We start from the raw sequence: 26055 nt of genomic DNA on the forward strand, positions 1-26055 counted from the left end.
ACTAGTCAGCTCTCTCAATAAGCTATGCCTCCACCTACTGTTGGCCCCTCCTGCTTTCCATCCTACCACCCACAATGGCCACCAGCTACCACTGGAGAAGGGGCATGGGAGGAGCCTGGAGAAAAGAGAGGTTGCCTGCTAAAGGAGGGGCAGGCAGGAGAAGAAGGCAATCTGGAGGAGATAAGAACTAGTGGAGGTAAGGAAGGCGGGATATCTCCTTCCCAATTTAAACAAAGTAGAAGCATAGCAGAAAGCAAGTATGGAGTGACTGAATGGTACATTAACTGCTTCATCCTCTTAGCAGATCTTAGCTGCAGGCAGTTGTTAAAAATGAAGCAGGAAAACTGTTAAAAATTATTTTGCCTCCTTTGGTTTGTGTTGACTGCACTCTACATTCGGGGCGGTGGGGGGTGGGGGGAGAAATGAACATTAATTTAAGTGAAGTGCCCCATTATGCTGTGGTTGGAATAAGCCTCTAATGTTCCTGTCACAGATCTAGGGGTCCTTGGTAAGTAACTACTTCTATTTTTACCGTGGCACCCCCAGGGAGGAGCACTAATTCGGTCTCGGAAGGCAATTAGTCACCCTAGCTGTTGCAATGGTGCCAATCACACCACAGCAAACCAGCTGCCACCATGCAACGTATTATTTATTCCCTTAGTCAAAGTCTGAGGAGGGGGAAAGCACAACTGAAAGAACCTCTATGGAGATATTTATGCCTTCATTCTTCAACTTCTAAACTTCTGGCTTTTCACTTCATCTCGGCTTCGCTCCTGAAAATCTGTCTATGCCACTTATTCCAAAATCCATAGATCAAAACACCAGAGGCACAAACCTGGCGTATTGAAACTCTGAGTAGGGTTGGGCCAGAGCAGATCAGGTACAATACTGAAAAAAACACTATTTTATGGACTATAAAATGAAGGATTGAAATGCTATAATTCTAAGATTCTTTCCTCAGCTGCTACTGCAGGACAGTTACATGGGCACATGCTTCAAGATTGAATTTCCAGCAGTAAAGCGCTTTAGAAGGGGAAAACTTACTTCAATTCCAGTATAGAGGCATCACTTTACAGCCCAGGAGTCAATCTGGAAATCAGAACTGAAGACTTATTCAGATGGACTATGAGGTGTATTTTTATTATTTCTATTTTACTGTTGAGGGTCACATTCCTTGGGGGAAATATATTGGAGGTGGCATGAGGGAGGTGGGCAGAGCCTCCCCGTGCATGTGTGTCTGCTTTCCCCTCTTCCTCCATCCCCATCTATTCTGACTCCCATCCTCCTTCCCCCCCCCCCCAATTAACACAGGTCAGAACGTATCCATTGGGCGCTGACCTGCCACTTACCTTCCCCAGACAGGACGTGCATGCCTTGTTATACGCTGCTTCCGTCTAAGACTTGCTAAGAGTTCTGTATCCACCCAGTTTCCACATGAATGAGATATACTGCTTTACTGCCTGTACCCTGATCTGCAATCAAACATTCTCTAATAAAACCATTGCTTTCTCCTGCTTCCCACCCTCCTTTTTCCTCTCCATTCAGACCCCCCACGGCTCACGGCAAGACTTATTTCTACCCAAGCTCACTGTGTGGTACAGTTGGTTTTCAACATTTAATCTGCGAACGTTCAGCTTTACGCACATGGAAGAAATTTTAAAGGGGGTGGAAAGGGGGCAGGGATTTGGTAAAAATGACTTTGGCAATCCCACCCACTGTCAGGGACTGGCTGGATGAGGAAGAGTGGAGGGCATCAAGTGCCCAAGAGCCCCCCAGGGAGGATGGGAAAAAAGACGAGCCTGGATTGTGGTGGTGGGGCACCGGGGAGCAGTCTGGGGAAGGGACAAGTTGGGAGTTGCTTGAAGCAGGGGGTTTGAGCAATCAAGGGGGGTGTCAGAAGGAGAAGCCCCTTGCAGGACAGGGCTAGAGGCTGAGAGTCACAGTGTGAGCACAGACTCAGGCAGAGAGGAGTCAGAGGTTGCCCTTGCTACCCCGACCCAGTCCTGCTGGGTCTCCTCTCCCTCTGATACCCAGCTCAAGGAGAGTCCTGCACGTTGCTGAGCAAGGAACCAGACAGACCCAGAGGAAGAGCCCCATCTGCTAGGGAGGGATCCAGAGTGAGAGGTTAGAGGGGAAGGGAAGGGCCAGTGGTCAGTTTCAGTAATGTTTCCAGCTGGATAAAGATGAACCAGAGGAACTCTGCTGTGTTGTCACTTCCTGTGAATAAAAGCTAAGTGCATTCCGTTCCTCACATTCTTTCCTGCCCTGTAGATGACATGTGCTCGCCTGACAGCTCCTTGACACCAATGGGATTTTACTATATAGTCGAACCTTAGATCCCAAATGCCCTGGAACTCGGACGCTTTGGCTCCCGAACGCCAGAAACCCGAAAGTGATTGTTCCAGTTTGTGAATGTTCTTTTGGAACCTGAACATCCGGCGGGGCTTTGGCGGCTTCTGATCGGATGAAGGAGCTTCCTGAAGCCAATCAGAAGCTGCAATTTGGTTTTTGAACGCTTTGGAAGTCGAACGGACTTTGGGAACGGATTCTGTTTGACTTCCAAGATACGACTGTAAGCGATTTTGGCCTTAGGCACAATCCCCGATTGTAACCCCTGTGTAAGTTGTGGGCTTGCTGAAGTTTTGTCATATGCAACCTGCAGTCCACAAGTTAGACACACCTGGGCTAAATTAAGATAACTCTTTTGTAACTATCAGAACCATCTGTTCTGCAGAATTGCATCCAGCCATTTGACCTGCTCCTCCAGTTGACCTCTTGAGAATTCATCCTCATTTGCTTGCCAGGGAGGTTACATGCCAATGAACATTCATTCTGATTTGCTTGGGTGAGGGTTATACATCTTCCTGTTAATCAGACGTTTATCCCTGTCACTCTCCTAATTGCAAAAAGTCAGGGGTTTTATAGGGGGGAGGGAGTGGATTTGTTGTGCCAGAGTGCTTTAATCCACTTTAATTGCTCAAATATAAATTTCCGGTATGCGAATGAATCCTGTCCTACACAATAATGGCAATCTGGAGGGGGCTAGAGAGATCACTTGCTGGGAGTGAGACTGTCTGTCAGAACGAACACTTCACTTCAATGGGGAGGCAGAAACAGCTTATCCCGGGAAGCCATTTGATGTAAAGTGTAGATCTAAGAGTTGAAGGTGGAACCACCATTGCTGCAAAGATGCACCCCTAATGGTAATGGATTTTTGAAAAAGACTTTAAAGAATAAAGGGAACGCTGGAAAACCACCTTCCCAACAGGAATCGAAAGTATCTGGGATGTTTTCAGAAGCTCTTGACTACCAGAAAGAAAACTAACTGGCATTCTATGAAGATCTTTGAAGTGCAGTTATCTACCATCCTGTTCTCCCGTTTATGGAGCCCTCTTGATTCACAGTTAATTATGTCTTTACATAACTTACTTAACCCACATTAATATAACTCTGGATACAAATACTTCTCCCATCAACAGAGACACAAGGACATCTAGAGAACAAGAACCAGTATCTCAAACAGTAGGGATGTATGGACCTGTCGGTTTCTTCTCTTACCAACCTTAAATTCCATTCTCCACATTTCTGCAGCAACTTGCTTGCATATTCATTCATGAAATTTGCCAGCATTTTACTTGGACATTCTGCTAACAAGCAGATTTTTGTATGTAATTTCCCCTAATATACACATTTTTGCAAAACAATTTCTTCCTATAATGCATTTGTATGTTATTTCCACTAATATATGAATTTTTATGCACACTTTAGCATAGTGATGTTTTTGTATACTTCAATTGCCTGGAAAACTGCACTGCAAAATTCAAAAAAGAGCAAATTTTGAAGGAAGGCATGCATATTATTTTGGAAGGTATGGATTTGGCAGGTTCACCTTTAAATGTGAACTAAATGGAATTTCTCCCTCATCCCTATCAATCATAGAATCTTAAGAGTTGGAAGGGACCCCGAGGGTCCTCTAGTCCAGTGTTTCCCAACCTTGTGCCTCCAGATGTTTTTGGCCTACAACTCCCATCATCCCTAGCTAGCAAGACCAGTGGTCAGGGATGATGGGAGTTGTAGGCCAAAAACATCTGGAGGCACAAGGTTGGGAAACACTGCTCTAGTCCAACCCCCTGCAATGCAGGAATCTCAGCTAAAGCATCCATTAAAGATGGCCAGCCAACCTCTGCTTAAAAACCTCCAAGGAAGTCTCTCATGGGAGTCTGCTCCACTTGCTGAACAGCTCTTATTCTCAGAAAGTTTTTCCGAATGTTTAGCCGGAATCTCCTTTCTTGCAACTTGAAGCCAAACATGCTCCCTCCTCCATGTAACAGCTCTTAAGATATTTGAAAATGGCTATCCTAGCTCCTCTCTGTCTCCTCTTTCCCAGGCTAAATGATCCTCGTAAGGCTTAGTTTCCAGACCCTTGATAATCTTGGTTGCCCTCCTCTGCACACGTTCCAGCTTGTCAACATCCTTCTTAAATTGTGATGGCCCGAATTGGACACAGTATTTCAAGTGTGGTCTGACTAAGGCTGAATAGAGTGCTACTATTACTTCCCTTGATCTATACTTCTGTTGATGCAGCCTAGAATAGCATTAGCTTTTTTCGCTGCTGCATCACACTGCTGACCCATGTTAAGCTTCTGGTCCACCAAGACCCCTAGATCCTTTTCACACATACTGCTAGTAAGCCAGATGTTTCACCACCCTATATTTGTGTGTCTGCTTCTTCCTGCCCAAGTGCAGAACCTTACATTTGTCCCTATGGAAATTCATTTTGTTAGCTTGCTCCCAGTTTTCTAATATGTTAAGATCATTTTGAATTCTGATTCTGTCTTCTGTGCATTAGTTACTCCTACTAGTTTGGTGCCATCTGCAAATGACAGTGGCTGCCAAAATTTATAGTAATACAGAGCTGTGGCCCTCAAGAGGTTGCTGCTGGACTTCAGTCAGTCCCAGCAAGGACAACCAATGTTCAGGGATAACGGAAATTGTAGTTCAGCAAAACCTCAATAGGATCCACCAAAATGTTTCTGCTTATGTTGAGAATGAAATTTTCTTAGCCTGTTGCAGGGGCCCTGCTCCAAACATAGCTGGAAGACCAAACAACTGATTTCAAAGCTCCTAAGATCCACAGGTCATGAAACAAGATAACAAAGAACTATCGTAGAATTGTAGGGAACACGAGGGTCATCTGGTCCAACCTCTTGAAATGCAGGTATCCTTCGCTCAATGTGGGGTTCAAATCCATGACCCTGAGATTAAGAGTCTCATGCTCTACCTACTGAGCTATGGGTCATTTCCAGTGCTGTGGTAGATACAGGCTGACCTGAAAGGAAGAGGTGTCAATGGTGAAGCTATGGGATGCCTCCTTCGTTTGGGCCAAACTGCACATCCATTTACCGAATATATGAATCTGTTCTCATAAATTGGCCCCAAATTTGGGAAGTCAATGTTTCCGCACTGTTTCAATTACATGACATGGTCATCTCAGCTTTCTCAAAAGCGAATTTGGTAGCACTGCTTTCAGCTGAATGGCTTGTTGTTGTTAATTTCTTGCCCTTATTTTTATTCCCTCTCTGTTCTTCGGGTGTTATTATCCCACCCTCTTAACAGCTGGTTGTGACACCTAAATAATCACCCACAAATTGAGTTAACAAGTTGTTTTTGTTCCTCTGCCTCTGTAATTATTCATGCCGGGAAGCATTTTGTGCTGTGGAAATCAAATGCAAATAGGAAATGAGCCTGGACTGGCTTTAGCTTCTGCCTCCCTGTCTTTCTATCTCCTCCCTGGCAGGAAGCAGGAGAGGAACACAGAAGCTCTCCAAACTCCAGTTTTACTCATTAGGTCTGTATAGTTAAAGCTATGGTTTTCCCAGTAGTGATGTATGGAAGTGAGAGCTGGACCATAAAGAAGGCTGGTCACTGAAGAGTTGATGCTTTTGAATTATGGTGCTGGAGGAGACTCTTGAGAGTCCCATGGACTGCAAGAAGATCAAACCTCTCCATTATGAAGGAAATCAGCCCTGAGTGCTCACTGGAAGGACAGATCGTGAAGCTGAGGCTCCAATACTTTGGCCACCTCATGAGAAGAGAAGACTCCCTGGAAAAGACCCTGATGTTGGGAAAGATGGAGGGCACAAGGAGAAGGGGACGACAGAGGACGAGATGGTTGGACAGTGTTCTCGAAGCTACCAGCATGAGTTTGACCAAACTGCAGGAGGCAGTGGAAGACAGGATTGCCTGGTGTGCTCTGTCCATGGGGTCACAAAGAGTCGGACATGACTAAACGACTAAACAATAACAACAACAACAACAACCCCAGCGCCACCAGGAGGTTCCCTATACTGTCCTGAACTCTTACAACAGGAGTTGGAGAGCATTTTCAGTTCAAGGGCCACTTTCCATTCTGGGCAATCTTCTGAGGGCTGCATGCTAGTGATGGGCAACTGACAAGCAATGTCAATTTCATTTTCGTACAGTGGACTGGTTTCTACACACACTAACACCCCCCTCTCCCTACATCCAGCAAGCAAGAGGCACCATCAATGACACATTGAAGGCAGGCAAAAACACTCCGGAGTACAAAGCATGGTCAGCGGGGTGTGTGGCCTGGGGAGAGTTTTGAGGGCCACACAGAGTGCTTGGAGGGCCACATGTAGCCTCACAGCTTGAAATTAAGGCAAGAGTCTTAATAGCACAAGAATGGAAGAATGAAGAAATCCCGACAAAAGAACAGTGGCAAGAGAAATTGATGCATTATGCGGAATTGGCAAAATTGACACACAAATGGCGAGACAAGGACAACTCTGGCTTTAAAGAAGAATGGGAACCCTTTACAAACTATTTAAAAAACAAAACAAAATGAATTGGACTCTTTGGCAGGTTTTGAATAAACATACACAAATCTATTGACTGTCAACATAATAGACAGATAATTTAAGGATCTTTACAATTTTATCTTATGCAGAGAATAACATGTGCTGAAAAATCAGAAAGAGGAGTTGAGGGAAGTCTTGGGTTGGTTTCCTAGGGAGGGGGGAGGGAAAAATGATATGCTTTGATAATTTGTTATGTTGAAATTCTTAATAAAAATTATTATTTAAAAAAAAGAAATTCCCCATCCCTGCCTTCCGAGCATCAAGAGAGCAGGATGCTTCTGCTCCAACCCAGAACCAGAGATTGAGAACCTGTGGCCATTCAGATGCTGTTGGGCTCAGCCTCGGTCAGTATGGTCAATGGTCAGGGGTGATGGGAAGCATCATCCAATAATATCTGGAAGGCCACAGGTTTCCCATTCCTGCCATAGGCCATGACTACTTCAGACTCCTCGCTGTTTCATCCTTCCACTCAGCTCCCACCAATTCTCAAAGTGGGATGGGGGATAAGGAAGTGGGGTGGCTCCATTTCAAATTAGGCCAGATGCAATTCAGCCCATGGTCCATCCACCATCCTCATCACTATGCTATCGTCATCGTCTACCCTCACCCAGGTGGTGGAGCTGGGAGAGGCAGCTCTCAGGCACTCCTATAGAAGGTCCACCTTTCTGCAAAGACTGGCAGAGGCTGGAGGATGAGGAAGCTGTCGATCCAAGGGCTTGCTAGGGTGGGGCAAATCTGTCAATCTTGTGTGTTTTCCCCCAGCCCAGTTCTCCACATTTCTGCATCAGTTTGCAGATTTGAATTAGTCAGCATTTTCGCCACTCGGAGTGCCTTTTTCGGCTGAACCAATTGGAGCACAAATGCTCCAAACAAACAATGTTCAGCTGAACACACTTACAACCTCCTTCATGCTCAACATGAGATGATTAGGATGGAGCAGGCAGGCGCATGCTTGCCACTGCCCAGTTTAAACCCTCCTGTGTTACTCTGAATGCCCGAACAGGGAGTGCAGCAAAAGAGAAGCTGTGGGGTTGCAGGGTTGGATTAGGCCTAGAGACACCCAGATTTAAAGATCTCCATTCAGCCTTTAGGTAAAGGTAAAGGGACCCCTGACCATCAGGTCCAGTCGTGACCGATTCTGGGATTGCGGCGCTCATCTCGCTTTACTGGCCAAGGGAGCCAGCGTACAGCTTCCAGGTCATGTGGGCAGCATGACTAAGCCACTTCTGGCGAATAGAGCAGCGCAAGGAAACGCCATTTACCTTCCTGCTGGAGTGATACCTATTTATCTACTTGCACTTTGAGGTGCTTTTGAACTGCTAGGTTGGCAGGAGCAGGGACTGAGCAACGGGAACTCACCCCGATGCGGGGATTCAAACCGCCGACCTTCTGATCAGCAAGTCCTAGGCTCTGTGGTTTAACCCACAGTGCCACCCGCGTCCTCAGTGACTTGGGATCAGTTGCCACCTTTGCAGAGTTTATTGTGGGAAGAAAATAGGTGGTGGTGAGGAGAAGCACATACCCCACACTCTCGGCTCCTTTTGGAAAGGGCAAATGATGAGTCACATCAGTTGAGCCCTCTGCTTGCCAGTCTCTCCATGGCATCCCCGCCACCAACCTAGGTATCAGAATATTTTGAACACAAACAGCCCCCTCCCTGACTGTGACTCTGTGTTCCGTTTGTGAAATGCTCCCCCCCCTAGGGAGGTTCACCTGGTGCCTTCATTATACATCTTCAGGCGCCAGGCGAAAACGTTCCTCTTTAACCAGGTCTTTGTCTGATTAATATTCCTTGGCCTTTTAAATGTGGTAGTGGGAGGGGGTTTATTGTCCTGTTTTAACTATTCTGTGCTTTTATTTCGTATTTTTATCTTGTGAACGGCCCTGAGCTCTTCGGATGAAGGGTGGGATATAAATTTAATTAATAAAAAATAAAATGAAGAGGTATGGACACTTGTGCCATATTGCGGGATTTCCAGGATGGTAGCCACGCAAACCCCAGCCATCATTGCACTGCAGGCCACAGCAACATGATTAAGCTGGCATTAAGGGGGAGCATTGCTGTCAACCAGATAAACCCATTTGTATTCCTAACAGACTCCCATCTCTCAGGACTGGACACTTCCAGCCTAGCCAGTGTTTTGAATGGCAAAAGGCCTCCACAATGCATTCTCAAAGCCATTTCCATTCTGCGGCTGTGTGTCCCAGATACTAAAAAGTCTTGAGAAATGTTCCCCTTTGGGGCATATGTTTTCTTGTTTTCTGAACATGTTTCTGCTTGGTTTCAAAGAAATCCTTCCAGTCATTTGAGACACAAGCACAAACAAAACAGTAGGGGAAAGGGTGGGGGGAATCATTTCTCTTTACTGCATTAAAAAGCCGTTGCAATCCAGGGTGCAAAAACGATGCAAGTAAACTCTAATAAGAACCATACGATTTGCAAGTCCTGAAAAATTAGATGCGAACTATGAAGAAGGAGTATAATGAGGTCTGCAGAGTTGCTTAAGAAATCCATTAATTTTTAATGGAATAAAAACCCAAGCCATGATAAGTCTTCATGTTCACGCTGGCATTTCTCCCATCTGCTCTAACAATGGCATTTGCTGTCACAGGCATCTGACGGTGGCAGCATTCAAACTTTACAATGGAAAAATACTACACTGATGGCAAGAGTGGAGTACATAGTTAGTATCACAGCTGCTGCAGACATTAGCTAAATTGTTTTAAAACATTAGAATTTAAGCCGGCAGATAAACGGCCTTCTTAGCACTCAGTTCAGATATAGTCCCACATTCAGCGCCTCTGACTCTCAGAACCTATTTTTGCCACCCACTCCCATTTTCAGCACGAACCAAGCCCTGACACACTCGGTTCTTGTTATCGCCGGAAAATTCTGAGTACTGTGGTACCTCAGGTTACATACGCTTCAGGTTACAGACTCCGCTAACCCAGAAATAGTACCTCGGGTTGAGAACTTTGCTTCAGGATGAGAACAGAAATCGTGCTCCGGCGGCGCGGTAGCAGCAGGAGGCCCCATTAGCTAAAGTGGTGCTTCAGGTTAAGAACAGTTTCGGGTTAAGAACGGACCTCCAGAACGCATTAAGTACTTAACCCGAGGTACCACCGTTCCGGAGCCCAGTTCGCATCCTGAGCAGAACGCAAGCCGCGTATGTGGGTCACGACTCGCTGCTTCTGCACATGTGCGTGACGTCATTTTGAGCGTCTGCGCGTGCGTGAGCGGCGAAACCCGGAAATAACCCGCTCCGTTACTTCTGGGTTGCCGCGGAACGCAACCTGAAAATGCTCAAACTGAAGCTACTTTAACCTGAGGTATGACTGTATACAGATGTGCAGAAAAACCACACCTCCAGGGGCTACAACCAGAACCCACATAACCACCTCAAGCATTTTCTCATTCTGTTACTAAGAACCTGCAGACTGTGGATCCCATAGATGCAATCGCAGAAGGGAACAGCAGGCACAGGAAGAAAGTAAGTCCCACCCTTCTTTTGGAGTAGTCCAAATCTGGAACAAAAAAAAATTCCTTCCAGTAGCACCTTAAAGACCAACTAAGTCAGTTCTTGGTATGAGCTTTCGTGTGCATGCACACTTCTTCAGATACCTGAAGAAGAAGTGTGCATGCATCTGAAGAAGTGTGCATGCACACGAAAGCTCATACCAAGAACTGACTTAGTTGGTCTTTAAGGTGCTACTGGAAGGAATTTTTTTTGTTTTGACTATGGCAGACCAACACGGCTACCTATCTGTAACCAAATCTGGAACAGTTCATATTGGGCTTGTTGTCAGCATCCACATATCCCACCCACCCCAACAGAAGACACAGCTGGGTGTTTGGATTTCCTAGCATCACCATTTAAATTTCCCACAGTGCAAAGCCTCCAACATCTCCAGCTAGGACTGGGAGAGACCCTTGCCTGAAACCCTTGAGAGCTGATGTCAGTCAATGCAGACCGGAGTTGGCAACATGATGCCCTCCAGATATTTGGGACTACAGCTTCCAGCATCCCTGGCAACGCTGACTGCAGCTGATGGGATTTGAAGACCAAAACATCTGGAGGGCACAAGGCATGCTGGCTACCCTGGTGTAGACAATACTAAACTAAGGGGACCAAGGGGCTGACTTAGTAGAAGCCAACATCTCATGGGTCTATGGCATACATAGGGCAGGGCGTTATGACTGTGGAGTAAAGAAACCAGGGTTGTGGGCAGCCCAGCTCAACACTTCAGCCAGCCGCAGAAATCCTCCAGGATTTCACTCACCTTTCAGCCAGGGATTGGCCCTTTAAGGATTCACATGTGGGTATAATAAGTGTGTGTCTGTGGTTTCTCTTTTGGGCCCCCAAAAGGTTGACAGCCTCTGATTGACACTAATACAAACCTGTCAGGTTGTTAAAATCTGCCTTGGAAGCCCTGCTTGCGTGCCCGCCTGTCAGAAATATTTGGCTGGCGGGTATAAGAGACAGGTCCTTTTCTGTGCTCTACCCCAGGCTGTAGAATTTTCTCCCCGTGGAGGTGCTTATGGCCTCAATGTTGCTTGTGTGCTTTGGACCGTTTTTGCTTAAAGGTTGCTCTCTTAGAATTGTTTGTTTGTTTGTTTTGCTTTATATACCACATATAAAGAGTCATATATAAGTGGTTGGTGGTTAATTTTGATATAAACTGTTTTAACTGACTTGTCTTAAGGATTGTTAACATTGTTGCCATTGCATGTTATATTCTTTTTTTATAATAATATTTATTAAGGTTTTGAAAGGTTACAAAATTAAAGGGGGGAAAAGAAGAAAAAAAGAAGAAAAAAAGAGCAGAAAAACACAGAGAAATAAAAACAATTAAGAAAAAAGAAACAAATCAATCCTTCCATAACTTATCTTTCATTTGCTTGTTTCCTTGACCTCCTCACACCTCCCTTTTTTGTATTCTAGTTCAATTAGCTATTTCAGCAAATCCTTTCCATCTTTGTTTTTACCCTAATAATTTATCTTAATATAATATAACTTTACATTCTCACCAATTAACAATCTATTTTATAACATTTCTGCTAAAACCACGTAACTTCATTCCAACATCCTTCTAACATTCCTTAATTTTACAATGTTTCTGTAAATAAACTTTAAATGTCCTCCAATCTTCTTCCACCGAGCATGTTATATTCTTTGCTGAGGTGCAAATCAGAGCCTTGAGAAGAGAACATACTAAGGCTGCCATATTTCAAAAATCCGGACACAAGAGTTGTTTTACGAAAAAGCAAAAGAAAAATTGACAATTTTTAAAGCTATGTTTAAGGAAAACCAGCAAAAGACACGGCTGCCATGGGCTTCCATGTCCAGAATTTCCCTGACATTTTACCGATTTCTGCCTGGACATTGCTTCCGACTGCGTTATTCTGGGTATGCCTGGGAAATTCCGGACATATGACAACCCTAACATAGACGAGAAGGACCAAGTGGGAAGAGCACCCTCTAAGGCTTCCTCAAATCGGCCGCTTCCTTAGATCGGTCGCTGAACAGAAAGCAGAGTGACCATAAAGACAGAGGGGCCAGTGGCGGAGCATATGCAGGACCTTGCAGAGCTAGACAGAGGCCTGGGCCAGGTAGATAATGTGCCTCCCCCCTTTTTTCACCCTGGGGATAACTGAAGTCTTATAAATAAGTAAGTATATAAATAATTTTCACAACAGTGGTACCACTGTAAACAGCTATCTGACTTTTAGAAGACATCTGAAGGGAATGTTTTTAAAGTTTGATGTTCTATTGTGTTTTTAATATTCGGGTGGGAGCCGCCCAGAGTGGCTGGGGAAACCCAGCCAGATGGGTATTGTTGTTGTTGTTGTTGTTGTTGTTGTTGTTGTTATTATTGACAACACCTAGAGGGTGTTGATGTCCTAGATTATAGCCTGCTCCTTTAGGGGCACAGTTATCCCATTCAGGACCAGGGAGTCCTCCCCCCAGCCCCCCCACAAACAGTACTTCTGCCTTGTCAGGATTCAACCTCAATCTGTTAGCCACCATCCATCCTCCAACCACCTCCAAACTATAGCTCCAACCACCAGCAAACTATAGGGTTGCTGGTCAGGGTTGTAGGTCAACAACATCTGGAGGGCCACAAGTTCCCAAGCCCTGCCCTAGAGAATGATCTAATTTAGCACATATGATAAAAAAACCAACCTTGTAGTTGGTAAACAAAGTTAAAAACTCTGATATTGCCAAGCTTGACAATTCTTTGCAGCCAGCGGCCACCCAATTTTCTGCAGAAAAATAAAGCACTAGAAAATTTTCTGCCCCATATCACGGCTGAATTTGACTCAATAAGCATGGTTGTTCCTACAAACCTCCACCACAACCTGCCATATTAGAGTCTCACTAGTTTTCTTTGAGGCTGGGCTGTATGCACAACACATATATTTCCAAGCATGGCTATGAAACGTCTCCGTCCAATGTGGGGCATGTGGGTGTCACATGGCCAGCTGTTCTCTGCGCACCATGCCTCCCTGTGGCTCCCATTCAGACATGCCATTTGGACAACCCTGGATATGCATGTGAAGACCAGGCCCCGGGGCGACTTTAAAACACACACCAGCTTCGGCTACTAATCCCGGATTTAAATCCTAATGACTGCAGTGCACAGAAACGCCCGGGCGGGACGCAAAGCTCTCGCCAGCCCTTCGCCCCTGCCTGCTGTCGGGAGCGTCAGCGGCTTTACGAAACAGCTGACAAGAGCACAAGAAGGGCACAGCCAGGAAGCTGGGAGAGGGAGGGGGTGGCGAGGCCTTTATTTCCATCAAAGGAATTTATGCACCCATCTTGCTCTGCTCCCCTTGCTGCAGGATGAGGGAGAAGGTCAGCGGATCGGGGAATTGACATTCGGTCGGCACCTTCGCTGCGCTTTCTAGGTGCCCACTGGAAACTTTTCCGTTTCAGAAAGCCTATTGATTTAGCTAACATTTGTTTCCAACGTTTTACTGATTTTAATTATGGTTTTATGTATACAGTGGTACCTTGGGTAAAGTACTTAATTCGTTCCAGAGGTCCGTACTTAACCTGAAACTGTTCTTAACCTGAAGCACCACTTTAGCTAATGGGGCCGCCTGCTGCTGCCGTGCCGCCACAGCCCTGAAGCAAAGTTCTTAACCTGAGGTACTATTTCTGGGTTAGCGGAGTCTGTAACCTGAAGCGTATGTAACCTGAAGCGTATGTAACCCAAGGTACCACTGTATTTGGTGTACACACACACATAAACATGGACTTATACATTGCTTAGAGAATTTATTTTCTGAGCAAGTGGTTTACAAAATAAGTAATAAGAGTGGCTGGGGAAACCCAGCCAGATGGGCGGGGTACAAATAATAAATTATTATTCCTATTATTATTAAGCAATTAAATAAACAAAACAAAACAAAACTTGGCTGGAGGAGGAGGACAGAGACTTGCTGCGTACTGAGGTAAGGATCGAAATATGTCTGCTCAGCAATATAGAATCACAGAACCGTAGAGTTGGCAGGGGCCACAAGGATCATCTAGTCCAACCCCTTTTGTGCCCAACATGGGGCTTGAACCCATAACCATGAGATTATCAACCTCATGCTCTACTGACTGAGCTCTCCCACTTTCTTCTTTCAATACAACCATCCTTCTCTTGGCACATTCACTAGGAAGGGAACACTGGAAGTCTGGGAAGACTTGGGGATGGGGGGTGAGAGAGAATGCCTTTCAGAACAGACCGCAAGTTCTCTTCAACATGAAAGGATTTGCCAACAGGTGTGCAAGAAAGGGAGGGAGCTGCAGCTCAGTGGGTGACACTGGAGGGGGCGGGGGAAGGATTGGGTGGAAGGAGATACAATGTCCTGAGAACCTGGGGAGTTCTTGCCAGTCAGAGCTGACAGCACTAGGCTCAATGGACAATGAGTTATTCCGGTATAAGGCAGCTTTTCCGAAAAGCTCTTCTGTGGCAGGGGCGGGCAGATTTCAGGCTTGCAGGATCTACTCTGTTTTTCTAAAACCCAGAGATCCAACAACTGGGGCCTGGTGCAAAACCCACACATTTTAAATTAAATAGCAGGATGCTGCTAGCACAGGGATTTACTGGCCTGAGTTCTCTGGGCTTCTGCAGAAAAAGGCAGCAACCATGCCTGGTTAGCTCAAGAGATCTTTGCTGATCTTTGCTGATCATTAAAGAGATCTTTGCTGATCTTTTGCACAATGCCCAGAAATCTAGCAGTAGACCGAGACCCACCTTCTGCCCACCCACCAACCCTACTCTATAGGGCTGTTTCCCACAAAGGGCTATTGTAATAACTACTACCTGGGCACAAATCATTATTAGAGAGATCCAGGAGATTTCCCCCTCCTTCCTACGAACAATGCATGCATTTTAGAAGGGGAGGGCAAAGAAGAGATCTGTTTATGGCATCACCATCACATGCCCTGATTGTCCTCAACTTTAGCCAAACAGTGCCCAATATAGTCGTCTAAAAACGAGAGCTAAGGAGCTGTCAGACAAGGAGAAGGGGCCACTCTGCCGCCCCCGGTACTCCAAGCACCGCTAGAAATTCTAGCCACAAATTTCGCTTTGTCACCAAGCGTGCACTCGACAGGGAGCTTCAGACAACTGTGGCTCCCTGGATTTTGCCTATATCAGCTGTCCCTTAGTGCCCTTCAGATGCTGTTGGGATGACAACTCCCAACATTCCTCACTATTGGCTACGCCGGCTGGGTCCGATGAGAGTTGTCATCCAGCAACACCTAAAGGGTAGTTGGCTGGGGAAGGCTGGTCTGTTATGACGTGTCTGCTTAAATACATGTTTGCTCATTCAAACATTTCAGTTTTAAGCACATATGCAAGTACATGTCTCAAAACTATAAGACACAGAGTAGGCTCATCTTTTTACTTCTGGCACCCCATTTAGGAAAGTTCTTATTCAATACCTTCTGCAGAATGATGCTGATGCTGATAATATATTATACTTATACCCCCACCAATCTGACTGCACCTAACTTTGGAACTCCTTGCCTATTGACATGAGGCAGGCGCATAACTTTTTCTGCTGCCTGCACAAAGCACCTTTGCTTAGGAAAGCCTACAGAGACATGTATAAGTTACAGGCCCTTTATTTCTTTTTAGCCACTGACGAGATGGTTGGACAGTGTTCTCAAAGCTACAAACATGAGCCTGACCAAACTGTGGGAGGCAGTAGAAGACAGGAGTGCCTGGCGTGCTCTGGTCCATGGGGTCACGAAGAGTCGGACACGACTAAACGACTAAACAACAACAACAAGCTACTGTAAAAATTAAATCATTCCTGAACATTTTCAAATACCTGTGTTAATTGTTTTTACTGATAATTTTAACATGTTTATTAAAAAATTAAAAGTTCTCTTACAATCAAGCACTACAGAAAATTTGTTAAATAAATACTTAAACAAAAACTCTCCTCCTCCTCCTCCTCCGCTTCCTATCCCATTGTGTGCTAAGTGTTTGAAGGCTACGAAATAGCTGCTGCATTCTGGCGCTGCGGGGTAGCTCCCCTTTCAGAGACTGTACCCATATATCCTTGTAATGCACGTCATATATTTCTTTACTCCTAGAAGGTTATGAGCCCCAAAGGACAAGAACAGCACATTCAAAATCCCCAGGTGGAAGGGATCCAAAAAAAGCAGAAAACACAGAAGGCTGAAGAGCCCCTGACAGCATTTCCAAAGTTCAAAATGCAAGGCCTCCCTTGCGATAGGCAAATATTTCATTAAAAATGGCAGTTTGTCTCATTTACGAGATGGCTTCTTTGCTTTATGAGGCAGTCCCTCGGTCCAGCATTTGAGGCATGCCCAAGATAGGGAGATTTGTGCTCTGCGGGTGCCTACCCTGGAGCAACGAGGCCACAATCCCAGCGATTCCTAGCAAGACGGCCTGATGGGGATTGGTTTCCTGGTGCAGAACTCTACTCTGAGTTTTGAGACAGAAATGGGTCGCATGAATCTGCATAATTCTGTTGGCGCACTTAATTCCATTCACCTGATTGTTCAATTTATGTATTTTTGGCAAATCTTTATTCGACGGATGCTAGAAAAAGAAAGTTGTGGAGGGTTTTTCCCAGCTAAGGGACTGGAAATCAACAAGATACAGCCATACCAGGGAGGACAGACCACAAACCCATATCCAAACAGACCCTAGACTTCCATTTAAATCCTAGAACATAGGAAGCCAGGGGAAAGATGGAAACCTGTCAATCCAGCTGTTCCCGGACTCTAACCCCAATCATCCCTTACCATTGACCATGCTGGCTGGCACAAATGGGAGTTGGAGTCCCACAACCGCTGGAAGGCACAGGCTCCCTATCCTTGACTTACAGGGTGCAAAAGGCTGTAAGTTTCTTAGTTTCCATGTTCAAGAGAATAGCCCCCCCCCTCCCTCGCCTTAAGGTGAACGAGATGAGCTATTTTCTCAAAATAAAAAGAATGAAGCAACAGCAGAGCAATTTAGGGAAGCCCACAAGCTCGTACACAAAGTTTTGCACAAAGGAGGAGGACACTTCACCCTTCTGGGCCCTTCCTAAACAATCTCGCCATTCTATAGCAGCCTGCCGGCTCCAACACATTTATCACACTCGCTGTTTCCTAGAAGTCAAAGGCCAATGTACAGAGACATGGAGGGTAGTGCCCTTCCTCCATCTCTATTTTTTAAAAAAACCTTGCAGAAAACAAGCAACAAGTAGCCCCCATGTAAAGGCCAGGGGCTCAGTTTCTGGCACAATGGATAGAAGCAACAGCTTGAAGATGGAGAGGAGGTAGGAGCAAGACAGCAAAGAGAGGCACCTGTCGCATAACCAGAGATACCTGAGGACACGAGATCAGCGGCTTACCTGGATCTTCACAGCAATGAGCACAGAGCTGAGCTCCTTGTCCAGTTCCCTCAGCACGGTCAGCTTCTTCAGGCGGAGACTGCACAGCCTGTAAGACAGAGAGAATGGGACACATTCAGGCACCACCATCCCAGGGGCCCTGCCGCATGGTACGAGGCGCTTTGGAGACAGCCTGGAAGGTCGGCAGGCCACTGCTGCTCCCGCAGCTGCCTGCCCGGCGGAGGAAGAGGGCGAAGCCGTGCTCCGCCACGGAGAAAGCGGATCGGAAAAAGAGGAAAGGAGGGAAATTAACAGAGCCAAAGCAGGATTAAGGGGGATTATGCGCCGACAGGAAGTTGCAGAGCATGTGGAGCAGAGATCCCTGCCCAGCAGGAGCCACGGCCAGCTCTTCGCTCAGACATCTCAACTAACCCTGCCGTTGCTTGGATAGAAATGACCCGGTTCAAGGCAACCCTGCCCTCAACTTCACATAACCAAAAATAAAATAAAATAAATTCACACTGCTTATTTACAAGTTGCATTTTAACCACGCGATGCAAAAAAGCAACTGCTCTTTACGATGGATTATCAGTGCTCCAATCTGACGCTAGAGACACAGGAGCTGAATGATAAGCTGGCAGCCCAAGCTGGCATGCAAGTCCATGAATCTCTTGGACTGTTTGTCCAATCATGCTGGCTCCCCCAAGTTTTGTCCTGCCTCAGATCTGCAAGCATCCCTTGGCCCAATTCTCCCTGATCCAACTGCACTGCGTGAACTGGGGGGAGTAGAGGGAAATGCCAAGCCCCCCTCCTGCGCATCCTGATTTATTTTGAAAATGAATCAAACAAAAATACAGTGGTACCTCGGGTTACATACGCTTCAGGTTACAGAATCCGCTAACCCAGAAATAGTGCTTCAGGTTAAGAACTTTGCTTCAGGATGAGAACAGAAATCGTGCTCCGGCAGCGCAGCAGCAGCAAGAGGCCCCATTCGCTAAAGTGGTGCTTCAGGTTAAGAACAGTTTCAGGTTAAGAACGGACCTCCAGAACGAATTAAGCACTTAACCCAAGGTACCACTGTACATGTACATCAGATTGTAGGCATTCAAGATGAGGGGAAGAAAGAAAACCAATACAGGTTGCAGAAATGAAGACTGGGTGCGTTAAGTATAAAGTATGACCCATCATCTCTTTCTGGTTTTTCAGAACATAAGAAGAACTGTGCTGGATCAGGCCAACAGCCCATCTAGTCTAGCATCCTGTTCTCACGGTGGCCAACCAGATGCCCGTACGAAAACCACATGCAGCTCCCGAGCACAACAACACTCTCCCCTCCTGTGCTTTTCCACGGGGTCTGCTAGCTGCAGCCCACCAGAAAAAGAAAACTGCTCCTAATACCATCAGGAAGAGAGGATCCAGATTATCTACGAATTCCACATACTTGCTTAACGTGCCAGCACCAATTTCATTATACCGGCAGTTTCGTAATATTGAGATGGCACTAGGAGCAGCTGTTGGGGAAAGGAGAGTATACAGGGATCCATGCAGCACACGGCACCTGGGCAGCACTAAACATCGCCATTGTAAAAAGCAGATGGAAGAATCCCACTCCCCGCATCTGCACCATCAGCATCCCTTTTGCTGGCATCAGTACGGGGACAGGAGTGGTCCAGATGTAGCTGTGCATTAACTCCAGATGGGTAGATTTAAGTGACATGGGGCAACTGTCCTATGCAATGCACCTTGAAAGTTCAGGGAGAGCCATGTGTGAATTTTGGTACTGCACAGGTAGGGTGGGAAATAACACTTGTCACCATAATATTCAGCATCTTCAACTATTATTATTATTATTATTATTATTATTATTATTATTATTATTTCTAGCCCTTTAATCTGCAGAGTTCTCAAGAACTGTAGCAGTCCAAGAGTCCTTCAGCAACAGAAAGCAAAGACCAATTTCTGGATCATTTTTCCCACCAACCCAGCAGAGAACCAAGACTATATACCCAAGAGTCATTTTACTTGGCAGGCATCTGTAGAAATTCTGGCCTCTCTGAATTTAATATAATTGGTTACTTTCTCCACAAACACACACACAAACACACAACATCCCACATCTTAACCGTGTTTTTAACATCTGGCACTTTAGAGTCCTTCCAAAGTCGTGCCAAAAAATATTTTGGCAGCTGCTATTAGATACTGAACCTTCTTTTTAAAAACAAACAAGCATATGCTTGAAGATTTCCCGATAGCCATAGCCAATAATACTCATCAAGGCAAGTTTGTAAACATGTGAGCCTCAGAATCCAGAGTGGTGTGTGAGTCGGATTTCCGCAGTTTGTGGCAGGAGAAGGAAGCCTCTTTTCTATCTGAGGATGCATGCTGGCCAGAGCCTGTAGTGGGTGGGATCTCTCTCTCTCTCTCTCTCTCTCTCTCTCTCTCTCTCTCTCTCTCTCTTTCTCTCTCCACCCTCCACTTTCCTTGACTACTGAGGTCTGAATTGATCAGACCTTTTATAGTTCTTCAAGAGTGTCAATTAGCACATCACCTTGCCAACAAAGGTCCGTATAGTTAAAGCTATGATTTTCCCAGTAGTGATGTATGAAAGTGAGAGCTGGACCGTAAAGAAGGCTGATCGCCGAAGAATTGATGCTTTTGAATTATGGTGCTGGAGGAGACTCTTGAGAGCCCCATGGACTGCAAGAAGATCAAACCGATCCATTCTTAAGGAAATCAGCCCTGAGTGCTCACTGGAAGGACAGATCCTGAAGCTGAGGCTCCAATACTTTGGCCACCTCATGAGAAGAGAAAAGACCCTGATGTTGGGAAAGATGGAGGGCACAAGGAGAAGGGGATGACAGAGGATGAGATGGTTGGACAGTGTTCTCAAACTACCAGCATGAGTTTGACCCAACTGCGGGAGGCAGTGGAAGACAGGAGTGCCTGGCGTGCTCTGGTCCATGGGGTCACGAAGAGTTGGATACGACTAAACAACAACATGGCATGATCTGCCAGACATGGCATACTTGGATTTTTGGGCGGCCGGGGGGGGGGGGACTTTGATAAAGTCCAGTTCAAGGTAGGGATGATAAGGGACACAATGTGGGGTAGGTGAATAAGGGGATGCTGGGAGCAGGCTGGCATGGACTCCCATGCCTACCATTCATGGATACAGCACTCACATTTAGGCACACTAATGAAGACATTGGAGGAGGTCTGCAAGTATGTACAAAACGCATCATCACAAAAGTCAGGTCTTCTTTGCATAGAGTTTAGGTCACCTTGGCAAAGAATTTCTAATTCCCTTTGATGGGGTAAAAATAAACCATCTTTCTGGGGTTGGTTGACACTGGCAAGTTTATCAGCTTTCCACTATCAGCTGGGGCTGGCAGAAAGGTGGAGAGAGGAAGATGTACGAAGCAAGTGAAAGGAAAATGCAAAACTTCATTGAAGAAGAGGAAATTGCTTTCCAAAATACGTGAAGCAAGACTGCACACAATGATGTGCCCGTTAGGAGAAATAAACACCAAAATGCTGCTGAATTTTCATGAGAACTTGTTTTTTTTAAACACTTACAAACTGATGTGCAAATGTGGGAAACAGAACTTAGGATTTGAAAAGGGAGAAACTGAGAGAACGCAAAGTTGACCGATTCGCCCATCCCTACATTTCACACACTGGTCAGATTTGGGTGCTCCTCCCTTCACAACAGTCAGCTGTTAACCATTTCCCAGCCTGGACAAAATGGGAAACTATAATTAATGGAAGGCTTCCTGGCTTGTATGCTGGCTGGTTTGTGCAACCACTTTAGCACAGAAAACTTTAGCGCACTCTCTCTCTCTCTCTCTCTCTCTCTCTCTCTCTGTGTGTGTGTGTGGTGGGGGTCTTGCCTCCTTCTTATCTCAGCTTATTAACTTTAGATATCTGCAGCTGCCATGGTATATATTGAACTAGGGATAACCTGCTGTAGACAATTGTGGTTTTCAAGAAGACCATTAAACTGAAAAACAAATGCCCTCTTGGCTTTTAAGTCAATGGAAGAGAAGCTATTGTAGAATAAATGAAAGAAAACACTCAGAAGGTAGAGCTGAGCATCTTGCTGTGTATACTATTGGGGGCAGCGGATAATGAATCTTGATATTGGAAATGGGGTGTCACAAGTATGGATCTATTTTCACCTGTGAGCTATGCACTTCTGGGGGCTTGGCCCTGTTTCACCAAATTAGGGATCATCCTAAGTGGGTGGCGTTCACCATGAGCACCCACTTCTTTGCTTGTCTTTATTGTTCTACTTCAGGGGTGGGAGACCCCAAATGTGGCCCTGAGACCTCTCTACCTGGCCCTTGGGACTTTCCCTATGGCCACCCCCCCTCCCCAAGGCACAGCTCCTCTCTCCAAGTCACAGTCTCCAAGTCTCTCTCCTTCAATGCCTTTTTGTGGCTAGAATGAAATTTTGATCTATAATAATGGCTTTTGCTTGCCTGGATATAGAGGACTGTGTGTAAGAAACCTCTAACGTTTACAAGGCTAGAATGCAATCTGCTGCACTGAGATTAAGAGCCATATTTGTCGCTCCACACACTTTTGTCTCTAGCCCTGTCCACCACTGATACTCTGCACCCAAAAGATTATCCACGAGGGAATGAGGCCTTGCCTTTGGTCTGAAAATGGTTGGCCACCCCTGCTCTCTCTATAAACTTGAAAAGCACTGAACCCTAGGTCATTTGAACCCCGTCTACTCACAAGCAAGGAACCTCCCTCCTGCTGCAGCCCACTCCCAAACATGATCACAGGGGAGGAAGTCTTGCTCGGTTCCAGGAGAGCAAACACAGGACTGCAGGTAGATTCAGCTTCTGCAATCGCAGGGATTAAAATGGCTTGAATAAGAAAGCAAAATCATTTTAAGATGAAAACATGGAGTCTCTCCATTCATTCCCAGCGTCGCTGATGATGACTGACTGTCATAAAGAGAATGCCTGAAATCTCAAATGAGTTGAGTAAGCCATTAAGTGGAGATCTATCGTGCATTCTTAGCCCACATCTATTAGAAAGCTTAGCGTTAAACTCACATATCCAAGAATCCATATGAAAAATTGTGTGTGTTTAGATGGCATATAATCATCAATGGAAAAGAAGCCGTACTGGCTGACATCTCCTCCTTCCTCCCTCCCCTGTGGGGGGATTTCCTAGTGCATTTTACAGACTAAGGCCCTATCTGCATTATACATTTAAAGCAGTATCATACCACTTTAAGTAGTCATTGCTTCCCCAAAGAATCCTGGGAACTGTAGTTGATTAAGGGGGCTTGGGAGTTGTTAGGAGACCCCTATTCCCCCTGTACAGCGACAATTCCCAGAGTTCCCTGGGAAGAAGGACAGATTGTTAAACCACTGCCCCTGGGGGGAGCCATGCTACCATCATTTTCTGGTCCGATAGGTTTTCTCTTTTAGACATGGCAGCTGCTTTGCTTTATGCCATGACCCCCACTGCCGCCATTTTGTGACTGGCACCCACAGCACGGCCAAAAAGTTCCAAATGTGCTCCTTGGCCCCAAAAGACTAACCAGTTCTGGTGTATTGTATCTGTTCCTGGAGAGCTGTGTGATGGAGCCACAGCAGAATGGCAACTACAGCAGATGTAAGCCACCAAAAGCTCTTTTCTACAACAACCACACTTTTACAGCTCCCTAAGCCTTCGCCCTCCAGTTAAGAAGTCTATATTTACAATGGGGTTTTCGTCAGTCCTATAGATACTTTTAAGGGTTTACAATATGCACTCCCTTTATGGTTCTTTAGTCAGTCCGCAAACGACAACAGGCACCTCCACACAAGCCAATTAGGAGAATGCATCTTTTGGGACACTCTAGCAAAATGCTTTACCCCAATCCTCTTATTGCTACTGAGCACTAGCTTTTGTTGATCTTCGGCTCACTATAATAAACCAGCCCTGAGACTAAAGGGAAAGTCTGGGTCCCAAGAGAGCACCGGTATTCACAGATCTCTAAACATACGCAGTTATATACGCACATACTAATTCCCAAACCTCCACCAGCTCCTTCCCCTGCTGCAACAGGATCTATAGGGAAAGATGGGAGGAGCCCACAGGAGTTGTCTTCTTGCTGGTTGCAGCTACGCAGGGAATGATCCAACAGTCAACAACTGCTCTCTTCTTTCCTCTTTTCTGGGGATCTGCTCCAACAGGACACTTTTCGCAAAGCAGCTGCTTTTCAGAATGGTGCCAAGGTTCAGACCCTTCAGACCCCTACTGCCACCTTCACCTAAAAAGCCATGCTCCTTAATTCTGGATGAACAGAGGTGGATCGCAATTCCGGAGGAAGAGGGGGCATGGGGAGCACACTTCCCCCAGCACCACAATCCTGGTGGGGTGCCATTGTGGCTGCCCCCCCCCCCGCACGCTGGGTGCCATGCCCCCGGTTATGCACACCCGGGACACGGGCCCACCACACCCCCGCCTGCTCTCCGCCCCCGGTGCTGCAGCATGAAGCTCCGCCACTGGTGAGTTGCTCTTTTATGGCGAAGGAAATGCACTCTTGACCGTAGGCTCCTCCAGGCAGCCTCTTCATTGAGCATTCACTTTGATTTATTCATGGCGCAGTTACACGGCGATGAAGCATTCGTTCTGATTTGCTTGTGGGTGTTTACACATCTTTCTGTCCATCGTCCATTCATTCCATGCTCTACGATGCATTTCTTTTTTAAAGCGTGCTTTAGTCCCATACTGAAGCAGGATCTACAGGCTTTGTGGCTGCAACAATATCATTGTGTAAGCCTGAATTGTCTGATAAGGCTCAGTGGTTCTCAACCTGTGGGTCCCCAGATGTTGTTGGACTACAACTCCCATCATCCCTGAGCTCTGGCCTTGCTAGCTAGGGGTGATGGGAGTTGTAGTTCAACAACATCTGGGGACCCACAGGTTGAGAAAAACTGCAATAAGCGCTGAAATCCCTCCCACAAAATACAGACACTCCGGAGGTGTCCCAAGTTTCAACATACTCCCTTACTATTTCTGTGCTTCAGGATCAAACCAAGGCTAGGAGAGGATAAGCAAACAAGTGGAGATGGTGAGGAGGAAGAGCAGAAGGAGCATCAGAGATTGACAGTGAGGCCCTTGCAGGGGTGTGGGTCTCAACAGGCATCCAATCGTGCAAGTCTCTGATCCTGGTTCTAGTCAAATGCTTTGGTGCAAGATTCTGAGTGGTACCCAATGTTAGTTATGACCACAGCAGATCCATCAAAATCACTGGACTTAAGTAATTCAAATACACCCATTGAAACTGGACTTAACTAAAGGTGTCTCAATTTCAATTTGTCAAGTCTGGTTTTGATTCCTGTTTGGGGTGGCTAACCTCTGGCCCTCCAGATGTTGATGGTCTACAGCGCCCATCATCCCTAACAACTGGCCATACCAGCTGGAGCGAATGAGAATCTAACAGTATCTGGTAAACTTAAGACAAATATTATTTATTTATATAATTTATATACCACCCTATACCCGGAGGTCTCAGGACAGCTCACAGAACAAAATCAAAATATAAAACCACTATATATATATATATATATATATATATATATATATATACACACACACACACACACACAACAAATATTATCCAATGAAATATTTGCCAGGACAAGAGTGTGGAAAGAGAAACTACCTACCTCACCCAAATAGACTTGTTACCGAGGCAAAAAATATCATGCATTATCCCTCATATGTTTTGTTTTTCAGTTCAGTTTCCAACATAATGAGGGCCCCCCCTTCCCAGTATGTTGCTTCTAAGAAGATTTCATCAAGATTTTTACTCCTTTGATACCCCATCCATTTGTTCTCGTACCCGTGAGCAACTATAACACAAATTTATCTTTTAAAAAAAATCCTGATTAAAATGCAGTAAAATATAGGCCAACTTCTGTTAATGCTTCCATTTATCCTAATCTATCCAAGTCATTTAAATCAAGATTTTAAAAATGTTGGCTCGTTGTATTCATATCATAAGCAGCCAGCAGCATTTTGCTTTCATACATAAAATTATCAGGGGAAACACATTTTAATTTTAATGGCAAGCTTTATAAAATGCAGCTCGGTGCCTTACATGCAGCATTACTTTTTCTAAAATAACTGTTTCTTAAAATCATAATTTTCATATTTGATTTTTAATAGGGCAATCAACACTGAGTTAATCATCAAACCTGTTACCAGGAGTGTTCTTTGACAAATCCCTATCCATTGGAAAGAGTAATATATACAGACATAAAACCCAAAACTTATAGCACAATCCTATGAATGTTGAGCAGCCCTTCC

General features: G+C 45.6%; 1 protein-coding gene across 4 annotated transcripts in view; it reads right to left on the reverse strand.

The window, feature by feature from the left end:
• LOC310841777 (phosphofurin acidic cluster sorting protein 2-like) overlaps window positions 1–26055 on the reverse strand; it is a 180659-nt gene that overhangs the window by 43257 nt on the left and 111347 nt on the right. For all 4 annotated transcript variants that reach the window (XM_083733203.1, XM_083733202.1, XM_083733201.1 and 1 more), the window contains exon 2: window positions 17755–17842. In XM_083733203.1, the coding sequence (XP_083589329.1) occupies window positions 17755–17842 (88 nt within the window). The remainder of the gene's footprint in view (window positions 1–17754; window positions 17843–26055) is intronic.

Source organism: Podarcis gaigeae (assembly GCF_964106915.1).
Source record: "Podarcis gaigeae genome assembly, chromosome: 3".
Classification (NCBI taxonomy): Eukaryota; Metazoa; Chordata; class Lepidosauria; order Squamata; family Lacertidae; genus Podarcis; species Podarcis gaigeae.